This window comes from Cervus canadensis, chromosome 15, assembly GCF_019320065.1.
Source record: "Cervus canadensis isolate Bull #8, Minnesota chromosome 15, ASM1932006v1, whole genome shotgun sequence".
Lineage (NCBI taxonomy): Eukaryota > Metazoa > Chordata > Mammalia > Artiodactyla > Cervidae > Cervus > Cervus canadensis.
The window spans coordinates 73,848,857-73,870,445 of NC_057400.1; the positions used below are offsets into that span (position 1 = coordinate 73,848,857).

A 21,589-nucleotide genomic window follows, 5' to 3' on the forward strand; every position below is an offset into this window, starting at 1 on the left:
AAGCCCCTTATATCAAATGGCACATTATTTGCATGTAACCTATGCATCTCTGGATTACTTACAATACATACAGTGTCATTGCTGTGTAAGTCATAGCGAGTATGCAGCAAGTTCAAATTTTGCTTTTTGGAACTTTCTGGAATTTTTTTTCCCTGAATATTTTCCGTTCCCTGCTGGTTGGATCCACAGATGTGGAGCCTGCCAGGGATACAGAGTGCCAACTGTGTTTTTCTTTGTGATTGGCTTGTTTTACTTAGTACAGTGTCCTGAGATGCACCCCTCAGGTGGTTTTTTGGGTTTTTTTTCCAATCTGTGCCTTGTCTTTTCAACCTCTTGTAATAGTCTTTAGCATAGCAGAAATTTTGAATTTTGATGATGCCCAATTTATCTGGTTTTTTTTGTTCTATGGATTATGCTTTTAGTATCATGTCTAAGAATTCTGATCATAAAAGTTTCATGGTTTTACATTTTTGCATTTAGATTTCTGATCCCTGTTTAGTTCATTTTTTGAGGTCTCAGTCAATACTGAATTTTTTGCCTATACAAGTCCAGTTGTTTTTGGCCTTGAGCTTGCGGGTTATTATCTTGTGTTGCTTTTGATACTTTTGAATTTTCAGTAGTAGTAATATAAATAGGCAAACTTTTACAGCTGTTAAATGAAATATTTGACTTAAAAAATGTTTGAGAAGAATTTGTAAGGACATTAATTTTGTTGTATAAAGCTGACAAAAATCAATACATTTTTGAACACTATATTTGTAGGTGTCTGAAGTATCTCTGATGAAACATATACTGGAAAGTTATAGGAGTGGTGCCTGTGGGTAGAGGGCTGGGTATGCAAAGTGGAGGGAAGTTATTCTCAATTTGTATTGTTTTGTATCTGCTCAATTTTTAAAGCTCCTAAGGCAACATACACAGTAACAAATTCTTGGAGGGAAAAATACACTAGTTTGATGAAAACTGATTGCCTTTCAGTGAAGTGACTTTCAATAATTTCTTTAAACTGTTCTTTGTTTTCTAAGTTAATTTTATTACTGCCTATAAGAACTTGATGGCAATGGTTCTAAAACTTGAATTCCCTATAAAAGTTACCTTAAAGTTCAACTTCTAAAATCAAGGAATAGAGTTTTAGCTGTGCTGTGTGTTGGACAAATATTCACGTTCTGAGATGATCCAAGTTAAGTAAATTTTCTGTTGTTTGCTACATCATCTTTGCTTTTGTTTTTCAGTGCCAAACCCAAGTCAGAAATCCACGTATCGATGGCCACTCCAGTCACTGTGTCTATGGAGACCTTGTCCAGTCAAAATAGTGACCAGCCCACCATTGCAGTCCCACCCACCACTCAGCAGCCTCCACCAGCCATTCCAACTATGATTGCAGCAGCTAGCCCCCCATCACAACCAGCGGTCGCCCTTCCAACCATTCCTGGAGCAGTTCCCATCACTCCACCCATCACTACCATTGCCGCCGCCCCTCCGCCATCAGCAGCTGTGGGTGGCAGTCTCTCTTCTGTTTTGGGCCCTCCTGTACCTGAGATAAAAGTTAAAGAGGAAGTGGAACCAATGGACATCATGAGACCAGTTTCTGGTACGTTCATTTGTAGGATACTTTTTGCTGGCAATTGCTTCTTCCCCTTTTCTTACTGTCCTCAAGAGTCCAAACTTTTGTATGACCCTCAGTCTGGAAGCCTGACTACTAGATGCCCATTTGAAATTTCCATTTCATTAGTTTTTAATAAATAGAAAAAAGCATCCTTTTCAAAACTGAAACCATATTGCTGCCATTTTTGTAATTAATTTTATTTCTCACCCAAATCAATGGAAAGATTGCTTCCCCATGAGTATCTTTGAACATAGCTTCTCATATTCATTAAGGAAGTATTAACACACAAAGAGGGTCACAGTGCTGTTGACTTAAAGCATAGTCATAATCTAAAAGTTGAGAGTTATGTTTTATTCAGCGGAAATTTTTAGGACTTTTAGCCTGGGAGACAGCATCTCAAGTGACCCTTAAAGAGCTGCTCTGAGGAGGCAGGGGGAGGAGTCAGGTTATATAGACGTTTGCAACACGGGGCAGGTAGTCTGAACTTTGAAAATATTTTTGCAAATTGAAGAAAACTAGATATCTCAAGTTAAGGAATTTAGCGCTTTTCTGTGTGCAGAAAGATGAGAAAGTCTGGGCTCACTGAAATCGTTCCTTTCACATGTACCTCAGCCGTCTGTGGCCAGGGCCCTTCATTTCCCCTCAGTGCTCACCACCTGCCAAATCACAGGTGTAGTTCTCCTTCCTGCCTCTCTTGGAGAGCTAGATGAGTGTGGCATCCTTGTTGATTCACATGGCAGGTAACACTCCATTTCTCAGTGTGATTATAGCTAAGTGCCGATTAATTTATGATTTATTTCCTGCCAGCTTTTTTTTTTTTTTGCCTTGTGTATGCAATAAAGTAAGATTTGCATTGTTAAAAATAGCCTCTTGATAAACATTATTTATGATTAGTAAAATCCCAGAAGTACCACTCCCTTTTTCTTTTCTTCTCAACTCTAAACTTCCAGTTTGTAAAAAGGCAGGTCACTTTAGAGATTTTCTTTCTGTTTCCTTGGAATTCTGGGCATTTGTTTGTTTTTTGGGCTTTTGTTGTTTTGGGCGTGTTTTTGGCTGTGGTCCTTGTTTAGACATACGAAATCTTTGTTGTGGCACTCAGGATCTTCACTGTTGCGTGTCAGATCTTTCATTGCAACACATGGCCTAGTTGCCCCATGACATGTGGGGTCTTAGTTCCCTGCCAAGGGAACCAAACCCATGTCCCCTGCATTGGAAGGCAGGTTCTTAACCACTGGACTGCCAGGGAAGTCCCTGTTTTCTGTTTTTTCCATTATTTATTGTGGAGTCTTATTTTTCTTGACTATAAAAGTGGCATTCAGTGTATGAAATTTATATAAAACAGACAAAGCCAAAGTGGAAAGCAAGTCACTTTTTGCCATAGTTACCTAGTATTACCCTCTACCATTTCGGCATGAAGGCCCCCACCTCCCATAACATACGTTCAGTTAATAGGTGTGGTCATGCTGTGCCTACAGTTTGTAAATCTGCTGTGTATTTATTTGCTTATTTACTTCCATTTATAGTGTCATGAAACACCCTATATGGTAACACCCTATGATTCCTCAGCACTTCTGTTGAAAGATGTTATGGGTCACCCTGGAGGGGAAATGAAATGTTGTTCATCTGCTCTGTCATCCTTCTAGATAGTTCCTCTTGCCTTTCCATACTGGGAATCTGGTCCTAGTTCTTCCTCAAATTGTCGGGCTCGGCACCAGCCTTGGTTCTGTCCGGCTTTTCACCAGGCACTGTGTACAGATCATCCACATCTTCCATCTTCTTGGAGATTGCATTTTAGCAAGAGTGGTAAGCAGTAAAATAAAGGACAAAATGTAAGGGAAAGTTAGGGCTGGATGTGTGATTTGTTTTTAAGAGTTTTAAAGGGAAAGCTTTACCAAAGAAATGATTTTTGAATAGAGACATTAAAGAGATTAAATGCTGGCCATGAGAGTATCTGGAAAAAAAGCATTTCAGACTAAGAGAGCAGTAAATGTAAAAGCCTAAAACAGGAACATGCCTCTTGTGCTCAACAACTAGCACAGAGGCATTGTCAGATGGAGCTAAGTAAGCGAGGGGAGTAGGAGAGAGAAGGCCAGAGATGCGGGGTCAGGACTGAGAGCTTGTGAGCCTCTGTAAGGACTGTGACTTTGCTGAGGGAGCTGCGAGCTGTGAGAGGGTTCTGAGTAGAGGAGGGACTTGCGCTCACTTCTGTTTCTAATAGACGACTCTGGTTACTCTGCAGAAAAAAGACTGGGAACAAGATTAGAATTAGGGAGATGTGTTTAGAGGCTACGGCTTTAACAGCAGGGACCAGCGAAGGTTTCAGCCAGGATAGTAGCAGTACCAGTGGTGTGACCTGGTGAGAGTATAGATACATTATTGAAGAACTGAGAGGACTTCTTTAAAGAGGGATATTGTGCGTGAGGAACAGCGTCGGGGGAAACTAAAGGTTTAGATCTTAGTAACTGGAAGCATAGACTTCCCAGGTGGCCCAGTGGTAAAGAATCCACCTGCCACTGCAGGAGGCGCAAGAGACACAGGTTCGATCCCTGGGTCAGGAAAATCCCCTGGAGTAGGACATGGAATCCCACTCCCGTATTCTTGTGTGGAAAATTCCATGGTCAAAGGAGCCTGGCAGGCTGCAGTCGTGGAGTCTCGAAAAGAGTCAGACATGAATGAGCGACCGAGTACAAACACAAAACTAGAAACCCTCGTCTTCAGTACAGCAGGGGGCCTCCATTGTGTAGGGAGAAATTAGGAGTGAGTTTTTGCCCTGGTGAGTTTGAGTTAGACTTTCGAGTGGACATCAAGTAGTCTGATCTGTAAGCCTAGCTTTTGGAAGAAAATTAAGTTGCCAGTGTAAATTGGGGAGCTGCCATTTTATGTATGAATTGTGTTTAAAGCCACGAGCCTGGCTGGATAGTGGATAGGATCGTCTGAAGAATGAGTGCAGATAAGAAACAGAAGTGGCTGTAAACGGAGCCCCGGGGCGCTACAGCATTTTGAGAAAGGAGGGGAGTCCGGAACCAGCACAGGAGACTGAGCGGACAGGCGGGAGTGATAGGAATAAAATGTGGAGCGTGTGATGTCCTGGAAAGCCAGGACAGGGGTCACAGATGCTGAGAGATGGAGTACGGTGAGGACTGAGCAGCGACCATTGGGTGTAACAACATGCAGGTCATGCAGATCTTGAGAAGAGCAGTTGCCATGTAATCATATCGGGCCACGGTGGTGTGTGGGTTCAGGAGAAAGCTGGGAGACAACTGTGAGAGACATTGAGTACAAACAGCATTTGAGGGACTTGTTATAAAGCACTAGAAAAAGGAAGGACAATACCTGAAGGGAAATGATGCCAAGAGAGTTTTCTTTCTGGCCACACTGGGTCTTCGTTGCTGCACACGGGCTTTCTCTGGTTGCTGTTCTTTGTCATGGTGCACAGACTTCTCATTGTGGTTTCTCTTATGGAGCATGGGCTCTAAGCATGTGTGCCTCAGTAGTTGTGGCATGTGGGATTTTCCCAGACCAGGGATCGAATTCATGTCCCCTGCATTGGCAGGTGGATTCTTAACCACTGGACCACCAGGAAAGTCCCGAAAGTTATTTTTAAGACAGAACAAATGAGTTTTGTATGTTCATAGTTGGAGAGTTGGGTTTAACCTGTGGTACTTTTTGTTTAATGAGTGCAGCATAGCATGAGAAGAGACTGTAAGTGAATAAATAAAATTGATAGGAGAGCTAAAACCCAGTGATAGGAGTGAGAAGATATTAGAGGAATGAATGACAGCAAAAAACTATTATGATTAATGGAAAATAGTTCTTAATGGTGTATAAGAATTGTTGGAGGTGAGTTACTAAGAGAAGTGACCTGGAAAGAGAGTCACTTTTGACTGGAAAGTCAGATGTTAGAAATTGAGATTTGATGACCGAGTTAAGGCTATGACTGTTGGGAATGGATGGCTGAGGAATGGTGGAAGGAAAGGGTGGGCCAAGGATACAGTAGAAGAGTTGAGGTGAACTGTTATCATGAATTGCAAGTCGCCAGATATATGATCCATACAAGCCCAAACAAATGTTGTTGACTTTGTATCTAGAATGCTCTTTATCCGGAGGCACTGGACTGACTGTGCTCTGAAACCAGACTGTCTCTGTCAGTGCCCAGCTCTCCATCTTTCTCTTTGTGTGATGTATGCCACATTTTCTCATCTTTAAATTGAGGGATGATATTGTCTACTTACTCAGATTATTTTTTAAGATTATATGAGGTAATGGGTTATTTCCTAGAAACTACTGCTGAAAGACTTGAAAAATACTGGCTTGAACATGTAAGTTTTTATTGTTTCCCTTGAAGTGAATCCTGAAGCAGACAGTCCAGGCATGCTATGTGGATTCCATAAAATCTTTAGGGATCCAGACTTCTACCACCCCTAGCATTTGACCCTAATGCTCTTGATTCAAGATAGCTGCTGAAACTCCAGCTATCCCATCTGAGTTCCAGGGTCACAGGAAGAAGACACGGAGTGGGTAAGGCATTCTTTCCTTTAAGGAAACTTCTTAAAATTTCTGCAGAGCACTAGGATTTTCATTTCAAATAGCCATACCATACTGTAAGGGAAGCTAGTAAATATGGTCTTTCAGCTGAGCAGTAGTGTGCCCATTTCAGGGTGAGGGGTACTTGTACTAAGGGAGATGAAGGTGTGAGGTGTCAGAGAGCAGTGGGCAACCTCTGCCACAGTTAGAGTGCTTTAGCGCCGTCCTGGGCACGTCTAAATGTTAGCTCTCTTTTCTGTCTGTGTTAACTTTCTCTGTGGTGGAGATCAGCTGACACTGTCCACCGTGTTTGGGTTCTCATACATGTGCATCCTGTCTCCTATGACAGCAGTTCCTCCTCTGGCCACCAACACTGTGTCTCCGTCTCTGGCATTGCTGGCTAACAACCTGTCCATGCCTACAAGTGACTTACCCCCTGGTGCTTCGCCAAGGAAAAAGCCTCGGAAGCAGCAGCACGTGATTTCAACAGAAGAAGGGGACATGATGGAGACCAACAGCACTGACGACGAGAAGTCCACTGCCAAGAGCCTTCTGGTGAAGGCAGAGAAGCGCAAGTCTCCTCCCAAGGAGTATATTGGTAATGCTCGCTTGAGTTAGCTTTTGTCATGGAAAGCTTCCCTGAGGCTGTTTACAAGAGCTAGATTTCACTTACAGCTCATCTGCAGAAATTGTACCAGCAATATTGTTGCAAATATATAGTAAGCTATATAATGTTTTCTTTTTCTTCTCACTTAAATAGATGAAGAAGGTGTAAGGTATGTGCCAGTGCGTCCAAGACCTCCCATTACTTTGCTCCGTCACTATCGGAACCCCTGGAAAGCTGCTTACCACCACTTTCAGCGGTACAGTGATGTCCGGGTCAAAGGTCAGTTTTGCCAGAAATGGTTAGTGTTGACTCATGCAGTTAGTCTTTCACTCAGCTGTGTTAAAGTCACAGTAGAATGAAAAGACAGAATCACAGTTTTCCAGCTTCAAAAAGAATCCCGTCAGTTTTGTTATGAATCTCAAGACTTTATTGTTTACTCTTAATCATGATATACAGTTGAGCATAAAATTTGGAGAATTATCCTTTGCCTTAGAAAGCTATATGTACTTTACTGGAAACACAGTCTAATGAATAAGTGACTGCCTATGTTGCCAGCTCCCCAAGTAGTGACAGATGACCTCCTTAGCCCCTAAAGTAGTTGAAGAGGAGCTATACTAGATTGTTACAGGACATAGACCACAGTAGTCCCAGGATGCTCAGATGTACATTCAGCATAAGCCCTAGAAAGTATATTTTCCAAAAGACCTTTTGTTTAACATATGTGAAACAAAAGATCTTTTGTTCAGCATTTGTTCAGACATATGTGGGATGATCTAACGTAAGCACACAGTAAATGTTTTTGTGATTGTTGAACTTGAGAATAACATTCTAATAAGCCCACTTATAGTGAAAATGACTGATAGCAGTTTGCTTGAATCTGCAAATATTTCTATGGATAGACTTCAAGTGTTATTAATCTCAAATATAATCATTGTATAGAGAAGTGTGAGTTTTCAGAGAATTGGCCAAATTTCCCATTGCCTCAAATAAATTGTATTTGGAAGCTTCTCTGAGGGTTCCCTTGAAGCCTCAAGATGAGTCCAAGTTAGATGGTGTGGACTAAAGCCTTTGAGCAGGAGTGAAGATCCTGACAGTTCAGTCTCTGAATGGAAGCACAGAGATGGCTGCACTGCCCAGCTTTTCTTCCTTATGAGTGTACCCTGAGTGTAGAAAAGAGGGTGAGACTTCCAAAGAGAAATCAGAGAATGTTGTCCTTTGGTGAAAGTAGGATATGAGCCACCAAACATTTCTTCACACCACAGAATTCCATATTGTAGCAGGAAAATATTTACAGTTTGCCTAATAACATTTTAAGCCATTAAAGAAAATACTTACTGCTTATTGGAATTCACTCTTCATAAGCTATCTCAAGAAAGGTAATTTGACAGCTGAAAATATTGATGATTCCTAAATCTTCTGTTCAAATATGTATGTATTAATCACTTTGTGCCAAGTCTCTTGACTATTAAACTTTAATTGAACTGTTTTGCCTAAGCTCTAAACAAGTAAAGACAGAGTACTGAAAACAGGTAATTCACTTGAAAAGAAAAAAGAAATGGCAAGAAGCACAGGAAACAAACAGAAAACAAACAACCTGGCAGACTTAGCCTTACATATCAGTAATTATCTTAAGTGTAAATAATCTATCAGTTAAGACACAGATTGGCAGAGAGAATGAAAAAAAGATCCAACTGTATTCTGTCTGTAAGAAACTTCAGATACAGTGTATCAGTAGAGTGATAGTAAAAGGATGGAAGACCAAACATTGCAGTAATTAATTTTAAAAAAGAGTGGTTATATTAATATCAAATAAAATAGACTTCAGAGGAAAGAAAATTACCAGAAATGAAGAAAGGCATTACATACTGATTTTAAAAATAGTCAACAAAAACCAAGAGCTTCAGAAATATGAGGCAGAAACAGCTGAAAGAAATAAGTAGGCAAATATGTAGCTATAGGTAGAACTTCAACATACTCGTCTCAGTGATTGATAGAAGCACTTGATAGAGAATCAGCAAAAATATGCAAGAAGTGAATACCACAAACCAACATTTAGTAGACATTTATAGGACACTTGAACTGCAGCAGAATACATATTCTCTCAAGATGCACATAGACCTTATTTAGGATCATAAACCTCAACAATTTGGGGAAAATTGAAATCATGTAGAGTATCTTCATTGGCCATGATAGACTCAAACTAGAAACCAGTGACAGGTAACAGAAAAACTTCCAGCCCATGGAAATTAAACATGGGGATGGCCATGGCTCACTATAGGGACCAGGATACTGGCGGCAGCAGTCCTGAGGAGCGCTCATTGGTAGGAGCCCTCCCAGAGGCTGCCACTAGCCCCACCCAGCAACCGCCAGGCTCCAGTGCTGAGTGCCTCGAGCCAAATAACCAACAGGACAGGGACACAGCCCATGCGTGTGCTGTCACTTCAGCCCTGTCTGACCCTCTGATCTGGTAGTATAGCTCTCCAAGCTCTTCTGTCCATGGCATTCTCAAGGCAAGAATGCTGAGTTTGGTTGCCGTTTCCTACTCCAGAGGACCTTCCTGACCCAGGAATCAAACCTGCCTCTCTTGCATCTTCTTCAGTGGCAGGGGGTTCTTTACCACTAGTGCCATCCAGCAGACAGCTTAAGTCTTCTGGAGCACAGCCCTGACCACCAGAGGGGCAGGACCCAGCTCCACCCTCCCCTGGGCAGGAGCCAGTCCCTCGCATTAGGAAATCTGCACAAACCTCTTAGACAGCCTCATCCACCAGAGAGCGGTAGCAGAAGTAGCAGCTACAGTACTGCAGCCTGCGGAATGGAAACCACAGTCACAGGAAGCTAGACAAAATGAGACAGCAGAGGAGCGTGTCCCCCATGAAGGAACAAGATAGAACCCCAGAAGAACAGCTAAGTGAAGTGAAGACAGGCAGCCTACCAGAAAAAGAGTTTGAAATGATAGTGAAGAAGATCCAGCACGGAGGCGTAGATCAAGAAGATACAAGAAATGTTTTACAAAGACCTAGAAGAGCTAAAGAACAAAGATGAGCAACACAGTAACTAAAATGAAAACTACCCTAGAGGGAATCAATGGCAGAATAACTGAAGCAGGAAAACGTATGTGTGATCTAGAAGGCAGAATGGTGGAAATAACTGCCATAAAACAGAATAAAGAAAAAAGAATGAAAAGAAATTAAAACGGTCTGAGAGACCTCTGAGACAACATTAAATGCACCAACATTCACATTACAGGGGTCCCAGAAGAGAGAGAGAAAGGGCCTGAGAAAATACGTAAAGACATAATAGCTGAGAACTTCCCTAACATGGGAAGGGAAACAGTCACCCAGCTCCAGAAAGCACAGAGTCCAGGCAGGAAAAACCCAAGGAGGAGCACACCAAGACACACAGTAACTTTTGTCAAAAAGACAAAAATAAAACATTAAAAGCAACAAGGGGAAAACAACAGATAACATACATGGGAATTCCCAGAAGGTTATCAGCTGATTTCTCAGCAGAAACTTTGCAGGCCAGAAGGGAATGGTGCAATATACAATATATTTAAAGCGATGGAAGGAAAGAACCTACAACCAAGAATACTCTACCCAGCAAGGCTGTCATTCAGAGGCAATGGAGAAATCAGAAGCTTTACAGACAAGTAAAAGCTGACAAAATTCAGCACCACCAGACCAGCTTTGCAATGATTTCTAAAGGAACTTCTCTTAAGTGGAAAAGACCACAACTAGAAACAAGAAAATTGCCAATGGAAAAGTTCACTGGTAAAGGCAAATGTACAGTAAAGGTAGGAAGTCATATCCACACAAACATGATATCACAACCAGCAATTGTGAGGAGACCACAAATGTGGGATATTGGAAATGCATTTGAAATTTAAAAACCAGCTTATTAACAATCTCGTCTATATACAGACTGCTGTATCAAAACCTCATGGTAACCACAAACAAAGTTGACAGTAGATACATACTTAGAAGAGGAATCCAAACACAACACTAAAGTTAGTCATCAAATGACAGGAGAACAAAAGACCTATGAAGAAAAAAGACCTATGAAAACAATCCAAAACAATAAAATGGCAGTAAGAACATACCTATCAATGATTACCTTAAATGTAAATGGATTAAATGCTTCAACCAAAAGACATAGACTGGTGAATGGATACAAAAACAAGGCCCATAAGGATGCTGTCTGTAAGAGAACCACTTCGGATCTAGGGACACATACAGACTGAAAGTGAGAGAATGGGAAAAGGTATTCTGTGCAAATGGAAATCAAAAGAAAGCTGGAGTAGCAGTACTCATACTGGTACCAGGCAAAATAGACTTACAGAAAACAAAGGACACTACATAATGATCAAAGGATCAACCCAGGAAGGTGTAACAATTGTAAATAATATATGCACCCAACATAGGAACACCTCAGTATATAAGGCAAACACTAACAGCCGTAAAGGGAGAAATTGACAGTAACACAGTAGTAGTGGGAGACTTTAACACGCCTCTTTCATCAGTGGACAGATCATCCAGACAAAATCAATAAGGAAACACAGTATTGGAAATACTAATAAAGACACATGCTGCTGAGGATGTAGAGAAACTAAATTTCTCATACATTCCTTTGAGCATTTTGATTGTTATCCCACTGCCTTCTAGACTCCATTGTTTCTCCTGAGAAGTCAGCTGTTGATTTTAATGGGATTATATTGTAAGTGATACATCGTTTTATCATACTCCTTTGAAGATATTTTCAGCTTTGACTTTCAACATTTTTACTATGATATGTCTATCTGTATCTTTGCATTTATCTTTTTTGGAGTTAGCCTTGAGCTCCCTGATACATACGTTACTGTTTTTCAGTAAATGTGGGAAATCTTTAGTCATTCATTTTTTCTTCGAGTATTTCTTCTCCTTTATCTCTTTTCCTTTTGGTACTCCATTATACATGCATTGGTGCTCTTAATGGTGTACAATTTCTGTCTCTCTGTTGATACTCTCTTTCATGTGACATGATTATCATCCTTTCTTTTACTTCACTCACACTTTCTTTTCATTCTGTGAATTTATTCATGATGGCTACTTTGACATCTTTTTCTGTTAAATCTGACATCTGGTCACTCTGTCAAGCATTTTCTGGTGCCTGTTTCTTTTTCCCCCCTGTGTGGGTCATACTTCCCAGCTTGTTCGAATGCTTCGTAATTTGTGTTGGGAACTGGACATTTTAGATAAGGTAGTAGCTCCAGGTGCCGGTCACGCTGCCTCCTCAAAGACCCGCTGTAGTTATTTGCGTTTTTAGCTGTTTAGTGACTGGCCGGGCTCTTTTAGTGAAGCCTGATCAGCGCCACCCCGCCAGCACCACCAAGTGTCACACCTCTGCTGTCCCTCCTCCGGGAGGCAGCTCTGAGTGTGCCCAGGGCCCCGTGGGAGGGCAGTAGCGTTAGCAGGCCTCTCTCCTACTGCTTCCCTGACCATGTCCGACTGATAAACCCCGCTTGTTGCTTGCCAGTTGATCTGTTAAGAGCACAGTCCTGGAATTTGCCCTTAAACACAAAATCCTCTGCAAACTAATCCAGTCGTATTGTAGCTCCTTGCCAGAGTGGTTTCTGAGGTCAATGTTTGATAATCATTGTGCCCCCAAGGAGAGCTCCTGCCAGCTATCTCACTCTTTGTTCTTTCCTGCAAATGGGTCAGCCCACAGTCTAGGCTGTGTCTTCACTGTGTCTGCACATTTCCTCCCACTTGCCTTACCTACACCCTCCACTGCTCTTGGGAGCACCTTTAGGTTTGAACTTCACACTCTGTTGAAAATGGAGCCAACTCCTTTGGGAAAAGATTAGAAGCTTCCTGTTTTATGGCCTGTTTCTTTCTCCAGGCAGAATCTCTGAGCCTAGGGCTCTGGAGGTGGGGATGGGCCAATGGCAGCTTAGCAGGTGAGTGCTCGTTGGAGGGGAGGTGGGGTGAGCAGCCCGTCTTCCACGTGGCCTGCCTCTCCTAGGATGATGCCACCACTTCACAAGCCAGGAGAAGGACTCCTGGGCCCCCGTGTTCTCAGCTCACCTTGCCTAAGGTACAGTCTCCCTTCTACAGGTGGCGATTGAGCAAAAGCAGGAAGCCCCCACATGTCGACTAGACTCAGGACCTGAGATTTAGCCTCAGCAACAGGGAGCAGGATGAGAAATGCCCTGCTCCTTCTGGGAACTGGAGGAGAGAGAAAGCTATGCTTGGGGCTACAGCAATCTGGAACAGTCTCCACCTTCTAAGCTAGAGGGAGAAGGAGAGAGGGATCAGTCTTGGTTCAGATGCCACAGACTTACTCGTCTTTCACCTTTTAGCAGATTGGTTTGAATAGATGTTTCTGCCTTGCTGTTTGCCCTTAGGACCTTTTTTACAGAGGTTTAAAGGGTTTGTTTTTTTTTCTATTTCTCCAGTTCCACTGGGGAAGCTGCTTAGCAGAACACTGTCATATCACAATTCAGCTGTCTTTTACACATTACTGAGCTACTCTGCAAAACAGTTTGGCAGTTTCATAAAAACTAAACATATACTTACCATATGACCCGCAGTTGCTCTCCTGGGCATTTATCCCATAAAAATGAAAACGCTCTGTCCACACAGAAATCTGGATAGAGGTGTTCATAGCAGTGTCTTTGATAATAGCGGAGAGCTGGAAATAACACAGATGGCGTCAGATGGTTAAACAAATGAGCCGTTGAATCCTGTCAGCAATGGACAGGAAAGAACTATTGATTATGCAACAGCTTGGGCATTGTGCTTAGGCTTACTGGAAAAAAAAAAAATCAATTTTCAAAACACACACTCCCTTCCTTCCCCAAAAAAAGACACATACCATGTGATTCTATTTATATAATCTCAAAGTGACAGACAAAGTTATACAGACAGAGAAGAAATGAGTGGACTGAGGGTTAATCGTGAGGAAGGGGTGGTGTGACCATAAAGGTGTGGCACAGGAGTGGTGATGAGTAGCTCTAAACCTGGATTGATAGAGCAGTCACATGAATTTACGTGTGATGCAATGACACATACTCACTTTACATCAGTGGCAGTTTCCTGGGTGTGATAACTACTGCAGTTACCAAGACGTAAACAGTGAGGAGCAACTGGGTGACGGGAAGTACTGGACCTCTCTTTACCATCTTTTTATTTTTTCCCCAGCAAAAGCTTTAGTGAGCTATAATTCATGTAGCATGCAATTAACCTATTAAAATATACAATTCAGTGATTCTTAGTGTATTCACAAAGTTGCGTGTTTATCTCTACATTTAGTTTTAAAACAATTTTCATTAGCCCAACAAGTACAATCCTTAGCTATTAGCTATCATTGCCAGTCCTGCCATCTTCACTCCTCCCTACCCCCAACCCTAGGCAGCCTCTTTTATCTACTTGCCATCTCTTTAGATTTCCCATTTCTGGACATTTCCTATGAATAGAATCATATACCATGCAGTCTTCTGTAACAGGTTTATTTCACTTAATGTTTTCAAGAGTCATCCGTATGGCATGTATCAGGACTTCATTCAATTTTCCTGCCAAATAATACTCTGTTTTATGGATATATACCACATGTTATTTATCCATTCATCACTCAATGGGCGTTTGGGTTGTTTCCACTTTTTGATTATGAATAATGTTCCTGTGATCATTTGTGTCTACATTTTTGTGGGAACATTTGTTTTCATTTCTCTTGTACATACCCCTAAGAATGGAATTTCTGGGTTGTTTGGTAACTATATTTAACATTCTAGGAACTCTGAGAGTATTTTCCAAAGCAAATACATTTTACTTTCCCACCAGGAATGCATACGACTTCTGATTTTTCCACATCTTCACCAACATTTACTCTTTTTATTATTATTATGGCATCTTAAGGGGTTTGAAATGGTACTTTACTGCAGTGTTTATTTGCATTTCCCTAATGCCTAATGAGAAGAGGTGGCAAGAATACACAGAAGAACTGTACAAAAAAGATCTTCACGACCCAGATAATCACGATGGTGTGATCACTCACCTAGAGCCAGACATCCTGGAATGTGAAGTCAAGTGGGCCTTAGAAAGCATCATTAAGAACAAAGCTAGTGGAGGTGATGGAATTCCAGTTGAGCTCTTTCAAATCCTGAAAGATGATGCTGTGAAAGTGCTGTACTCAATATGCTAGCAAATTTGGAAAACTCAGCAGTGGCCACAGGACTGGAAAAGGTCAGTTTTCATTCCAACCCCAAAGAAAGGCAATGCCAAAGAATGCTCAAACTACCGCACAATTGCACTCATCTCATACGCTAGTAAAGTAATGCTCAAAATTCTCCAAGCCAGGCTTCAGCAATACGTGAACTGTGAACTTCCAGATATTCAAGCTGGTTTAGAAAAGTCAGGGGAACTAGAGATCAAATTGCCAACATCCACTGGATCATCGAAAAAGCAAGAGAGTTCCAGAAAAACATCTATTTCTGCTTTATTGACTATGCCAAAGCCTTCAACTGTGTGGATCACAATAAACTGGGAAAATTCTGAAAGAGATGGGAATACCAGACCACCTGACCTGCCTCTTGAGAAACCTGTATGCAGGTCAGGAAGCAACAGTTAGAACTGGACATGGAACAACAGACTGGTTCCAAATAGGAAAAGGAGTACATCAAGGCTGTATATTGTCACCCCGCTTACTTAACTTATATGCAGAGTACATCATGAGAGACGCTGGGCTGGAAGAAGCACAAGCTGGAATCAAGATTGCCAGGAGAAATATCAATAACCTCAGATATGCAGATGACACCACCCTTATGGCAGAAAGTGAAGAGGAACTAAAGAGCCTCTTGATGAAAGTGAAAGAGGAGAGTAAAAAAGTTGGCTTAAAGTTTAACATTCAGAAAACTAAGATCATGGCATCTGGTCCCATCACTTCATGGGAAATACATGGGGAGACAGTGGAAACAGTGTCAGACTTTAATTTTTGGGGCTCCAAAATCACTGTGGATGGTGAACGCAGCCATGAAATTAAAAGACGCTTACTGCTTGGAAGGAAAGTGACGACCAAGCTAGATAGCATATTAAAAAGCAGAGACATTACTTTGCCAGCAAAGGTCCATCTGGTCAAGGCTATGGTTTTTCCAGTGGTCATGTATAGATGTGAGAGTTGAACTGTGAAGAAAGCTGAGCACCAAAAAATTGATGCTTTTGAACTGTGGTGATGGAGAAGACTCTTGAGAGTCCCTTGGACTGCAAGGAGATCCAACCAGTCCATCCTAAGGGAGATCAGTCCTGGGTGTTCATTGGAAGGACTGATGCTGAAGCTGAAACTCCCATACTTTGGCCACCTCATGTGAAGAGTTGACTCATTGGAAAAGACCCTGATGCTGGGAGGGATTGGGGGCAAGAGAAGGGGACGACAGAGGATGAGATGGCTGGATGACATCACCAACTTGATGGGTATGAGTTTGAGTAAACTCCGGGAGTTCGTGATGGACAGGAGGCCTGGCGTGCTGTGATTCATGGGGTCGCAAAGAGTCAGACACGACTGAGCGACTGAACTGAACTGAACTAATGCCTAATGATGTTGAATATCTTCATGTTTGTTGGCAATTTGTATATGTTTTTTTGGAGAAATGTATGTTTAGATATTTTGCCCTTTTTAATTCGTTTGTCTTTATTGTTGAGTGGTAAGAATTCTTCCTATGTTCTAAATACAGGTCTCTTACCAGATATATCTCTATACTATCTTTGCAGCTTCTGTGAATCTATAATTATTTTAAGCTGAAATGTTTTTTTATAATGCTCATAACGACAGACACAGACCACATAAAACTGATGAAAGCTGAACAGAGTCAGTGGACTTTGTCAGTAGCATGGTTGTGATGTTGTACTGCAGTTTTGCCAGATACCACCCCTGAGGGAGACTGGATAAAGAATATGTAGGACCTCTCTGTATTATTTCTTACAATTGCATGTGAGTCAATAATTATCTCAAAAAGTTGGAGATTTTTAAATTACTTTCTTGCTAATATTTGCCTACCAGATAAGTTTGGGGTTTTTGTGTTGTTGTTAATTGCTCTAGGAAGTGAAGTTTATCAGTTTTAGGTTCACAATAAAATTGAGCGGAAGATAGAGAGATTTCCCACATCTGCCCCCCATCCCCTGTCCCCACACATGCACAACCTCCCTCACCACAGTGGCCCATTTGGTGAGCCTACACCGAGATCATTATCACCCAGAGTTTATCATTTACAGCAGGGTTCAGTCTTGGTCTTATGCATTATATCAGTTTTGACAAATATATTGATAGGGTTTTTTTCAAGATTAATTTTTTAGGGACTTTCCTGCTGGACCAGCGGTCGAAAATGTACCTTCCAGTGCGGGGGATGAGGGTTCAGTCCCTAGTGGGGAACTAAGATCCCACATACCACAACGACTGAGCCCATGCATTCTAGAGCCCATGCTCTGCAGGTAGAGAAAGGCTGAGTGCCACAGCAAAGATCCAGTGCAGCCAGAATTTTAAACAGAAAAAATATTAGTTTTTTCAATATAATTTTTTCAAAAATAGTTTTTGATTATCCATGTAATGTGTAAATCCATTTTAAGTCCTGGTGAGCAGTAATATTAAAACTTCACGGATACATCTAAACTCACCTCTGACGGGTGCCCCTCAGTCCTAGTTTGTCTTTCCCCAGTCCAAATGATAAAGTTCATATTTATTTTACTACAGTGATGATTCGTGGACTTTACCACCTGAATTTAAATGTTACTCAAGTTGGAGCCCTGTGATTTCTTCCAAGATATAAATAACACCACAGAGCTTCTAAGCTTAATGCCCAGAGTTTCCACATGCTTGCAAACATCACCCATGAGCAAGGCTCCAACCCACTAAAGACCATTTCCCTCATTTAAAACTTTATAGAGTATTAGCTTCCTCTCTTTTGAACTCATTAGATTAGCAAAGTAAGTCTCATTTTGCTGGAGTGAACCAAAAGAGCTTTTATTCATATTGTGGCTTATATTCTCAATGACTGTTTTTATATATATTTTTTTATTTTTTTATTTTTTTTTATGGTTCCAGAGGAGAAGAAAGCTATGCTGCAGGAAATAGCTAATCAGAAAGGAGTATCGTGTCGTGCCCAAGGCTGGAAGGTTCACCTCTGTGCTGCCCAGTTGCTGCAGCTGGTAGGTGGCAGTCTAGCAGTTACGTCCTGCTGAGGACAGCTGCGTTCATAGAACACTTTCTTTAGAGTGATTCTGAAGCGTTCCCAGTTAACACGGGTCATGGTGGAATTTTTATGTGTGCTGTGTAATATAACTATCTGTTACATGGATGTAATCTAAATGTATCTTAGTTTTGTTTCCCTATAACGGAAATATACTGAGCAACTTTAGTTTGTAAGGCCTACGGTTAAGGTTCATATTATGTGTTGCTGTGACATCTGAAACAGAAGGGGCCTCAGGTGGCCTGTCAACCCATTCTCACTCTGCTCCTCACTGTGGGAATCGGGCATAGTTCCTCCTCCTCCCTGGATAGTGAGCTTCAGTCCTCTGCCAGCTGGAGACACTCAGACAAGCCAGTGATACCCTCCTGGGAGCACCAGGGGGCACCATGCCCTCTTAGTACTACGGAGCCTGTCTCCTGCATCCCCTGCTTGTTCCCTCTCCTCTCTGTCGTGGAGTGCGCCCCCCTGTGGTTCGGCGTGGCAGGCAGTGTCCTCCTCCCCTGGGCCGTGAGTGTACTGACTAGCAAACTGCTGTTGACCTCATCTGTCCGGTGCCTTCTGTGTTCAGCCCTTTCCATAACCCTTGGGCGAGACTCCTTCCTTCAACAAGATAAAGAGGAGCCGATCAAAATGATCTCACAAAGTCTTTCTGTCTTTGGAGTAGCCATGATCTGAAGAACATTGTCTTTTTATGAGTTTTTTTTTTTTTTAAGTAGTACCATGGCTAGGTTTAAATTTAGCATAAAAGCATATTTTTATGGAACTTACAGACTTGTTTTTCAGAGAAATTGTGCATTTGGGGGGAGAATTTAAAAGCTGTCCTTGGACTTATGTGGTGGTGCAGTGGTTAAGCCTCTGAGCTTCCACTGCAAGGAGGTCAGGTTGGATATCTTAGGGAACTAAGATCCCACATGCTGCATGGTGCAGGCAAAAAAAAAGTTACCCTAGAAGATACTCTGAATTGCGGCCAATTGTGATGTAAATTGTTGATTAACTTTCCTTGCTGTACTGTAATCTTAGTCACTGGGAGAAATGATTTTATCACCCAAACAGACCTGATAGCAGTTTACACAGGTGATTCAAGGTGGGTTTTTTGCCTGAATTTGATGAAGAAAAGTATTTCTGAGGCCATGATTCCCTCCTTCTTGTTTGTTGCAGACAAATCTAGAACATGATGTTTACGAAAGACTCACCAACCTACAGGAAGGGATTATCCCAAAGAAAAAAGCAGCAACTGATGATGATTTACACCGAATAAATGAACTAATACAGGTTTGAAGGAACCCTTTCCCTCCCCTTATTTCTCCCTTCCCTTCTCTCCACTAATATCTTTGGTAAAAACCGATTATTTTCTTCAGCCTGCATTATCCAGAAACAGTAAAGTGTTTTTTTCCTATGTGAAAGCCTCAAAATGGCTCAATTCAAAGGTGAAAAGTTCTTTAAAAGCCACACTGTCTTGAAGATTACTGATTGATGATGTCATGTCTTTTGTTTCAGGGAAATATGCAGAGGTGTAAACTTGTGATGGATCAAATCAGTGAGGCCAGAGACTCCATGCTTAAAGTTTTAGATCATAAAGATCGTGTCCTGAAGCTTCTAAACAAGAACGGGACTGTCAAGAAGGTGTCAAAATTGAAGCGAAAGGAAAAAGTCTAGACCCCGAATCAGGACTTTGGAAAAAGAATTTATGGAGAATGATGTTGGGGGTGGGGGAAGGGATTGGTTGTTTTCAAAGTGGAACGTTGAGGTAAAGGCAAGCGTTCCTTAATTCACACGTGGAAGCAGAGGGACCCAGAACATCCAGGGATGTGGAAGGATCAGAACTGATCTGACAGTGGACTCCAGTCTTTCTTTCAGGCTTACTGTGTCGTGCCTGACTCCTGTTGCAACAGGGTCTCCCGGTTGGAATCAGTGACACAAGTGACAGGCTGGCGTTTTTCAGCCTTCCAGCTGATAAACTTTATCTGATGGATTCCTGCAGGACCCATACTGAGCCTGAACTGAAAGCATCCACTTGGACCATCTGTGCTCTGTCTACACTGAAAATCAAACCTCTTCCCCTCGGCCTAGTCGGTTCTTACTCTGTCTGACCTTCAGATGCCCACGCTGGCCTTCTAAAGCAGTGCCATGGCACTTGAGAGACCTGCCACATCTCACTCTAAAGGGTTTGAACTGCCAATTCTTGTCATTTTCTAAAGAACTGTTTCAAAGTGAAATTGTTATATTGTCTGTCCTGCGTGTGTCTGAGTTGGGTTTTTGTGGAGGTTCAGAGCAAGCAACACCATAAGTTGCTCTGAGATCCTTGTTCTGAAGTACATTCTTGGTTATCTGTACTTCTGTAGCTGGTGTGATGCTGTTAATTATACGTATGGCACATCTCCAAATGTTAATAAAGGACTCAAAGAGGTTTTGTACATAAGCAGTTTGCATCTTTTTACGAAGCTCATCAGTGCTGTACTGTACATCACTTGAGCGTTTACCCTTCTGGTGTTTCTCTCACATTACTGAGTCTACTCTGTTAAAGTCTGGTTGCTCCACACAGAGTTCCACTTACCTTGGTATCTTGAAGATGTCACAGATGGTAAAGCCTGTGAGCTTTTGATTATCTTAAATATGAGACTACATTGTACCTCATTGTAGATATAAATTGGTCATTTTATAGTACAAAAAATTAGGCTGCGGCAATGGGGGAAGGACTTCCAGGAGAGTGGATTTTCTTTACGAGGTTGCCTTCTGCGACCTCGCTGGCGTGGGAAGGTATCCTGGGCTTGCTTTCTCTTTTTTTGGCTGCGTTGGATCTCAGTTGTAGCCCGGGGGATCTCTGTTGAGCCATGCAGGATCTAATTTAGTTGCAGCACACAGACTGTAGTTGTGGTGCACAGGCTTAGCTGCCCTGTGGCATGCAGGATCTTAGTTCCCCAGCCAGGGACCTAACCTGCATCCCTTGCAGTGGAAGGCAGACTCCTAATCACTAGACCACCAGTAAAGTCCCCAGACTGGCTTTTTACCTTGTCCTAAACAAATCTGAGAGTCTATGCCACGTTTGATCCAGTCTTTAGAACCAGTGTTATAAATTGGTCATATTATAGGACAGTTAAGGCTGTGATAATGGGGGAAGGACTTCCAGGAGAGTGGATTTTCTTTATGAGGTTACCTTCTGTGAACTCGCTGGAGTGGGAAGGTAGCCTAGGCTTGCTTGCTTCTTTTTTTGACTGAGTCAGGTCTTAGTTGTAGCATGGGGGATCTTCATTGAGATGTGGGATCTCTAGAACCCTGGCTGGGGAACTGAGATCCCACCTGTCGCAGGGCAGCTAAGCCTGTGCACCACAATGAGAGTCTGGTTCTCCTGAGACAGCCTTCCTTGAACTGGAGTGGTGAACTCTCATCTGGTATAGGACTGGGGAAGAGAAACGAAGCAGGCTTTCTGCCTTCTTCCGGTATGGCCGCGTGGCCTGCATAGCCTGGGCTAAAGAGGTCCTCAGAAGAGTCGAGGCTGCTTCACTAGAGTGTTTCAGCCTGAAGCCATTGCTGAGTGTGCGCTGGACTCCAGTATAGTGTTCTGTGCAATGCAGTGAGTGTTAGAAGAGGGCTCCTTTGCCTCTCTTTCTCTGTGTGTGTGGCCTCGTGATGCATGGTGCGCTGG

General features: G+C 42.2%; 1 protein-coding gene across 12 annotated transcripts in view; it reads left to right on the forward strand.

The window, feature by feature from the left end:
- Positions 1-20,360, forward strand: part of SAP130 (Sin3A associated protein 130) — a 74,024-nt gene extending 53,664 nt beyond the window's left edge. For 11 of the 12 annotated variants that reach the window (XM_043487787.1, XM_043487794.1, XM_043487792.1 and 8 more), the window contains 6 exons: positions 1,230-1,588; positions 6,477-6,725; positions 6,888-7,013; positions 17,802-17,905; positions 19,105-19,218; positions 19,444-20,360. In XM_043487787.1, the coding sequence (XP_043343722.1) occupies positions 1,230-1,588; positions 6,477-6,725; positions 6,888-7,013; positions 17,802-17,905; positions 19,105-19,218; positions 19,444-19,602 (1,111 nt within the window). In that variant the 3' untranslated portion in view covers positions 19,603-20,360. The remainder of the gene's footprint in view (positions 1-1,229; positions 1,589-6,476; positions 6,726-6,887; positions 7,014-17,801; positions 17,906-19,104; positions 19,219-19,443) is intronic. The other variant, XM_043487793.1, reaches the window with a different exon arrangement.
- The last annotated feature ends 1,229 nt before the right edge of the window (positions 20,361-21,589 follow it).